This window comes from Babylonia areolata, chromosome 1, assembly GCF_041734735.1.
Source record: "Babylonia areolata isolate BAREFJ2019XMU chromosome 1, ASM4173473v1, whole genome shotgun sequence".
Taxonomy (NCBI): Eukaryota; Metazoa; Mollusca; class Gastropoda; order Neogastropoda; family Buccinidae; genus Babylonia; species Babylonia areolata.
Window position 1 is genome coordinate 7440300 of NC_134876.1, and position 7831 is coordinate 7448130.

General features: G+C 43.3%; 1 protein-coding gene across 1 annotated transcript in view; it reads left to right on the plus strand.

The window, feature by feature from the left end:
* The first annotated feature begins 1913 nt into the window (after positions 1-1913).
* LOC143291056 (cytochrome c oxidase assembly protein ctaG-like) overlaps positions 1914-7831 on the plus strand; it is a 95779-nt gene continuing 89861 nt past the window's right edge. The window contains exons 1-5 of the mRNA XM_076600644.1: positions 1914-2022; positions 3268-3771; positions 4633-4788; positions 6534-6659; positions 7748-7789. Coding sequence (XP_076456759.1) covers positions 3301-3771; positions 4633-4788; positions 6534-6659; positions 7748-7789 — 795 coding nt within the window. The 5' untranslated portion in view covers positions 1914-2022; positions 3268-3300. The remainder of the gene's footprint in view (positions 2023-3267; positions 3772-4632; positions 4789-6533; positions 6660-7747; positions 7790-7831) is intronic.

Sequence of the window (7831 nt, forward strand, 5' to 3'; positions counted from 1 at the left end):
GGTTTGTGGCATGTCGTTTTTAAAATATTTTTTATAACCTATTTCATGATTATTTATATATGATTTATCAGTTCTATATGTTTTTTACTTGTTTGATCAAAACGTAATTTTATTCAGACACGCAGACAATTTTTACGACTTTAGAGCCAGACGGTAATGGCCAGTCTCCACAGTTATAACAGGGGACAAAACTCTGATTTTGTCGTCGCTCCAGACCGCCAGGCCCTCCTCCCCCCCCCCCCCGCCCCCCCGCGCCCTCCCCGGACCCCCAACCTCCCCACTCCCAACACCCCTCGGCTCACTTCTGAAATGCCAACGAGGACTTCAGCCCATTTTTGATAGCCAGGACTCCCCACTGAAACTGACGCCAGACGGACCTCCCAACCGGACAGACATCCAGACCCTTTGTCGTTAACTTCATTTAAGGGTCAGTCTGAGTGTGAGTTGTGTTCAGGACTTCTTCCGATGAATGCTGGACCAACAACCAGGCCTCCGCTCTCCCCCTTATTTATTTACTTATTTTTTGAGACCTAACAGTTCTGGCCACCTGGACAGGCACCCCAACATTTACCATATCAAACAAACAACAACAACAACAACAAAAAAACAACCTTCACTGAACCGACAGAGACCGGGTGGCAAACCGGCGTATGCCAGAGCTTAGAGCCTGGTCTCCGACCGAGAATAGGCGCTATGTAAGTTTCCATATCATCATCATCATCATCGTCGTCGTCGTCGTCGTCGCCGTCAGTCGTCATCAGCGGCATCATCATCATCATCATCATCATCATCTGTTCCCCCACCTACAGCCCTCTCTCTAAGGCCATGGGCCATTAAAAAAAAAAAAAAAAAAAAAAAAAACACCATAAAAAAACATAATAGAAAAAGAAGAAGAAAAAGAAGAAGAAGAAGAAGCAAGTGTGGTGTAGCGTTTTTGACTGAATTACTGACTGAGTCCGCACGTTTCGATACCTCACTTATACAGTGAAATTGAAGCCGCGGTATAGTGTGTCAAACGTTCATGTACGTGTACCAGTGTGTGTGTGTGTGTGTGTGTGTGTGTGTGTGTGTGTGAGAGAGAGAGAGAGAGAGAGAGAGAGAGAGAGAGAGAGAGAGAGAGAGAGAGAGAAAGGGGTACACGTGTTTCACAGTGCTTGGGACAGGAAAGAGATTTTTAAGAACATAATTTCAAGTTGATATGGTGTGTATCATACGTAAGTTGAATTTCATACTTCATGGAACAAAGACTAAAGACTATATATGGGTCATGCAGCAGAGTACCTCAGTCCCATCCCACCCTCGTTGCACTGGCAGCCGTTAGTATCTCTAGAGCTCCTCAGTGCAATGCACCACATTGGCGGATGGAGATTTAGAGATGAGCAAAGAACAGTAGAAATGGTTGACAGGTTACCAGCACGGACCATTATATAGGTTATATACATCCCGGGCGTGGTTATCAGTAGTGCCCTTATGGTCTTTAGAGTAAGAAGAAGCAGAACTGAGCAGAAACAGAAGCAGACTGAAGCACCACTAAAGCAGAAAAAAGAAGAAGCAGAAGAAGAAGAGTTTCAGTAGCTCAAGGAGGCGTCACTGCGTTCGGACAAAACCATATACGCTACACCACATCTGCCAAGCAGATGCCTGGCCAGCAGCGTAACCCAACGCGCTTGAGAAGAAGAAACAACTCTGCTTGAATAAAGTGCATGATGTGACGGTGACAATAGCATAATTTACTCAACAGAAATGGAAGTTTCTCTGTATTATTCATTTGTTTACCTGTATGCAAGCTGACAGGAGAGTGAAACATCAAACTGATGCTCACTTTGAAAAGCGCTAGTGACTGTATTTCTTATTTGACAGTTGACTGTTTTATGTTATGACATGCGCACAATGATTGTTGATGGAGTATGGCCATTTTGGTTTGGGATAACCCTACTTTCGTAATGGCGATGTCCTTGCCTGACGAATAAATAGTATTTCCTTCCGTGGAATCACAAGCTGTCTGCTAGCATCACTTCATTGGTAAGTAAACAGTACAATGCAGGTGTTCCTTTTCCTATGCATTTTATTATCGCCATGCTTGTGTATGTGTGTGTGTGTGTGTGTGTGTGTGTGTGTGTGTGCTAGTAGCCTGCCGGAGAACCCACCTAGAGTAGGACTAAGTTTTCATCCTCACTAATAGGTCTGTCACTTTCTGTAGCTTGTTTTTCTTTCATCGCAACCCAACAATAACGGCGTAAAAATCAAATTGATGATTGTGGCCGTCAACGCAGTGAAAGTGAAAGTGTGTGTGTGTGTGTGTGTGTGTTTTGATTGTTCTTTTTCCCTTCATGTCCAGTCATCACCATACTTAAGCTATTCTCTGGTATTGTGTAGTGTAGACTATATATGTTCAGGGCATGGACTTGATGTAAAACAAGCACACCAGTGCTTGATCTGTTATCCTAGAAAATAAATGATTTTATATGTCTGTATGTGTGTTTGTATGTGTTTTGATTATTCTTTTTTTTTTTCTCATGTGTATCCATTCATCGCCATGCTTATGACTATCATCTGGTATTGTGTAAAGTGACCCTGTTCAGGGTGTGGACTGGATGTAAAAATGCACACCAGTGCTTATCTGTTATCCTGGAAAATAAATAATTTTGGCTTGTCTTCTCTCTCTCTCTCTCTCTCTCTCTCTCTCTCTCACTTTTATTCCATGATCATGTTATGTGTATGCTTATGTGATTTCTCTTATTTTCTTGTTGTGAATATTTTGGCTTTCACTTTTTTCTTTCATCATAATTTTTCTTTGCACAGAGGGTCGGATACAACATGTATAAAAGCATATTGTGCTTATTCTTTTATATTTATAAGATCAATGTTCATTTTGATTTTGTTTCATTTGGTCTCACTCTCTCTTCCTCTGTTCCCTCTCTTTGACTTGAAATGAAACAGAGTGGCTAGTGTTCACTGTTCTGTCAGAATATTCCAGTGTATACTGTATTTTTATACACCAGGCACAACCTTCTGATGCTTAGTGATAAGCTTAAAATAAATGATCAAGTATTGTTTTTTTCTGCCGTTTCAGCATCAGGTGGGCAGGAGTATACATCAGGAACAGCCTCCTTATGCAAACTGATAAGTTTAGAATAAATGCTCAAGTACTGGTTTTTGCTGTTTCAGCATTGGGTGGACAGGACTATACATCAGGCACAGCCTCCTGATGCTAAGTGATAAGCTTGAAATAAATGCTCAAGCATTGGTTTTTGTCTGATGTTTCAGCATCGGGTGGACACAACAGGAGTCGGACATACAATGGGTTCCCTACATGTACTGTCCTCACTATCAAGGCAGTTACTGATGACGAGCGGCAGCAGGATGGTGTACAAACTCACCAACACACCACCACCTGCACTGCACCGGCTTTCTGCACAGGGCACCGCTAAGAGCCTGCAGTTTGCCAGCAGCATTTCCAGCCTTTGCAGAAACTGCTCTCTGTCGCCATTGTTTGGTGTGCGTTTGCAGCGTGCTGCAGAACCGCTGCGCAAGTTTTCAGTGCTTGTTGTCAGTAGAGCAGCCAGACTGCCGAAGAGCATGGGGGGTGCTGTGCATGGAGGAAGAGGAAGTGTGTGGACAGAGGGCGCTGGTGTGCGCATGATGTCGAGCGGTGCCTCCAAGTCTGAAAGCTACCGCCGGAGGACCGGGCTGATCTACGTGTGTGCGGCGGGGATCTTCATGCTGGGCATGAGCTATGCTGGAGTGCCGCTGTACAGAATGTTCTGTCAGGTAGGTACATGGTGTCTTCAGATGAAGCTTGTTAGTACTGGAAATTTTTTTTTAAAGAATCTTTTAAAATAAAAAACGGCTTGGCTAGGCTAATATATATATATATATATATATATATATATATATATAAAATAATGGATACTTATATAGCACACTATCCAGAAATCTGCTCTAGGTGCTTTACAAAAACGCTTTGTTAACATAAAACATTACATCTATATTACATACACACACCAAAATGTGACTACACACACACACACACACACACACACACACACACACACACACACACATACACACACACACACACACTGCATACATACATTTTAACAACACATGTGTATCTAACAGCTACCCTAACACATACGCACACATTGGCAGGCACAAACTTACATAAACTCACGCACACACAATACACATTCATATACATGCATGTAGTTATGGCTATATTGCTATTGATTTGTAATAATTGAGTGTTTTGTATAAATTCGGTTGGAACAGGTCCTTGCACGTATAAACAGCTGTTAAATAAGTAATGTAAGTAAATTAATCTCAAGCAGTGACAGCAAACGTAACCAACTACCAGGTGGTCTTGACAAATGAAAAGAACACAACAATCATTCATACATTGGTTTTCCTTTGTACATGTGTATTTGCGTGTGTGTGTGTGTGTGTGTTGAACTGTAAAAAGTAACAAGGTAAATTTAAGATCACTGTCTGAAGAAAGAGTACATTGCCATATGTATATTCCAGTTCAAGCAGTTTTTATAATGTATTTAAATATTTTCTTTTGTTTGAAATGAACTGCTGTGAAGAAATTTCACCCTATGACCAAAGTCTGTGTGGATGTGATGCAATCAGGCGACAGGTCTGGGCGGGACCATCTCTCGCGGACACGACACGTCCAAGGTTGAAACCATGCAGGCGGTGCCAGAGAGGCTCCTCACTGTTCGCTTCAACGCTGATGTGGCGTCCAGCATGAGGTGGAACTTCAAGCCACAGCAGACTGAAGTCAAGGTACCTCTGTGTGTGTGTGTGTGTGTGTGAGTGTGAGTGTGTGTGTGTGTGTGTGTGTGTGTGTGCGTCTTTGTCTCTGTGTGTGAGTGTGTGCGTCTTTGTCTGTGTGTGTGTGTGAGTGTGTGTGTCTTTGTCTGTGTGTGTGTGTGAGTGTGTGCGTCTTTGTCTGTGTGTGTGTGTGTGAGTGTGTGTGTCTTTGTCTGTGTGTGTGTGTGTGTGTGTGTGTGTGTGCGTGTGTGTGTGTGTGTGTGTGTTGTATTGTATTTCTCTTTTTGTCGCAACAGATTTCTCTGTGTGAAATTCAGGCTGCTCTCCCCAGGGAGAGCGCGTCGCTACACTACAGCGCCACCCTTTTTTTTCTTTTTTTGTATTGTTTCCTGTGTGCAGTTTTATTTGTTTTTCCTAACGAAGTGGAGTTTTCTACAGAATTTTGCCAGGAACAACCCTTTTGTTGCCATGGGTTCTTTTATGTGCGCTAAGTGCATGCTGCACACGGGACCTCGGTTTATCGTCTCATCCGAATGTGTGTGTGTGTGCGTGTGTGTGTATGTGTGTGTGTGTGTGTGTGTGCGTGCGTGCGTGTGTGTGTATGCGTGTGTATGCATGTGTGTGTATGTGTGTGTGTGTGTGTGTGTGCGCGTGTGTGTGTATGTGCATGCGTGTGTGTATGTGCATGCGTGCGCACGCGCGTGTGTGTGTGTGCGTGTGTGTTTAGTAGAAGTAGTAGTAGTAGTAGTAGAAGTTAGTAGTGGTAGTAGTAATAGCAGTCTTCAATTTTACATCCTTCCAGTCTGTATCAGATATGAAAAAAGAAGTGTGAAGGGGAAGAGTAGAGGGGAGCTATGGAGAGGAGGGGGGAGGAGCATGTTTGATTGTTTGTGTGCGTGTGAACTTCTTCTGCGTTCGTGGGCTGCAACTCCCACGTTCACTCGTATGCACACGAGTGGGCTTTTTACGTGTATGACCGTTTTTACCCCACCATGTAGGCAGCCATACTCCGTTTTCGGGGGTGTGCTTGCTGGGTATGTTCTTGTTTCCATAACCCACTGAACGCTGACATGGATTACAGGATCTTTAACGTGCGTATTGGATCTTCTGCTTGCGTGTACACACGAAGGGGGTTCAGGCACTAGCAGGTCTGCACATTTGTTGACCTGGGAGATCTGAAAAATCTTCACCCTTCACCCACCAGACGCCGTCACCGTGATTCGAACCCGGGACCCTCAGATTGACAGTCCAACACTTTAACCACTCAGCTATTGTGCCTGTCTGTGCGTGTGAACTAAGTTAATTAGAAACTATTTGTGATTTATTAGCTGATTCATTGATTCCACTTTAGGATCTGTTTATTAGCTGTGTCAGAGCATATATTGCATATTAGTTAAATTTAGTTCTGTTTATTATAATTTTTATGTTACTCTATTTTAATCTTTCATCCTAGACTGTGCTTTTGAAATTGAAGACGTACATTTTTCGTGTACATGTCTATATTGTGATTATTCTTGTATTGGTTGTTTAACAATGACAGACTGACTATTAAAAGTGTTTGCTTGCTGTTTGCATAGGAAAGAATATGATAATTTTATTTTCATTTTATTTTGACATTGTCTTTCTTTTTTTTTCTTTTTTTCATTAAGTCTGTGTGTGAGTGTGTGCATGCATGTGTGTGTATGTGTGTGTGTATGTGTGTGTTTTTGTGTGTTTCTCATTTCTGTGTATGAATGCGTATGTTTGTGTGTGTCCAGGTTCTACCAGGTGAAACAGCCCTTGCTTTCTACACGGCGAAGAATCCCACAGACAAGCCAATCATCGGTATTTCTACGTACAACGTGGTGCCCTTTGAAGCGGGGCAGTATTTCAACAAGATTCAGGTTGGTTTCTGGCTTGCTCTTGTCATTATGCTTGTTCTGTGTCAACAGGGAGGGTGTGCAGCCCGCTTTTGTGGTGGACTTTTCGTCACTCGCATAGCTGCTTCTTCTCTTCTTCTGTGTTCACTCGTATGTACACGAGTGGGCTTTTACATGTATGACCGTTTTTACCCCGCCATGTAGGCAGCCATACTCCGTTTTCGGGGGTGTGCATGCTGGGTATGTTCTTGTTTCCATAACCCACCGAACGCTGACATGGATTACAGGATCTTTAATGTGCGTATTTGATCTTCTGCTTGCATATACACACGAAGGGGGTTCAGGCACTAGCAGGTCTGCACATATGTTGACCTGGGAGATCGTAAAAATCTCCACCCTTTACCCACCAGGCGCCGTCACCGTGATTCGAACCCAGGACCCTCAGATTGAAAGTCCAACGCTATAACTACTCGACTATTGCGCCCGTCACTCTCATAGCAAGACGTAGGTCATCTGACAGCTGTCAAAAGAGGGCGCTAGCCAGGAGGACAAAGGGGAGGTTACCTACTTCCGGGAGGTTATCGGCTGTAGTTGCTTTCGTTGTCTCCGCATAGGTGGATAGTAGTTGCACAGGACAGGAATGTCAGACCCCTGCTGGAGTCTGCACTAGTTGGGTCACGGTAGGTATGTTATTTAACTCACTCAGTATAGCCAGTCCTCTCTTCTCCTTTACACAGACCCCTCGGATGTCCAGTGGGTGTCTGAATGACCCAACCTTTAGCTTCCGTCGTCAGAATTGTGGTATTCTTTGTCAACATTCACCTCTTCAGTATAAGAGCCTTACGCTTGCAATATTTTGATGATGGCAACTGGGGTGAAACGCTGTTGACGTCGTCTCTTTCGCCGTCCGTATGGAGAGAGTTAAACGTAATTTTAGATAGAAAATTTCCTTTCTTGCTGCTCACCAGCAATGAATAAAGATGAAGACTAACGGATGTATTTGTTTCAAGAACAAGGAACTCTGTTTTTTTGTTTATTGTTCCTGTAGTTTTTAATGTGAACTTCTTTTTCTCTTTTAATGAACTTCCTTTTTTTTGTTTTCTTTTCTTCAGTGTTTCTGTTTTGAAGAACAAAGACTGAACCCCCATGAGCAGGTCAGTGTGGTGTTCAGTTCTCTCCCCTGTGTTGATGGCATG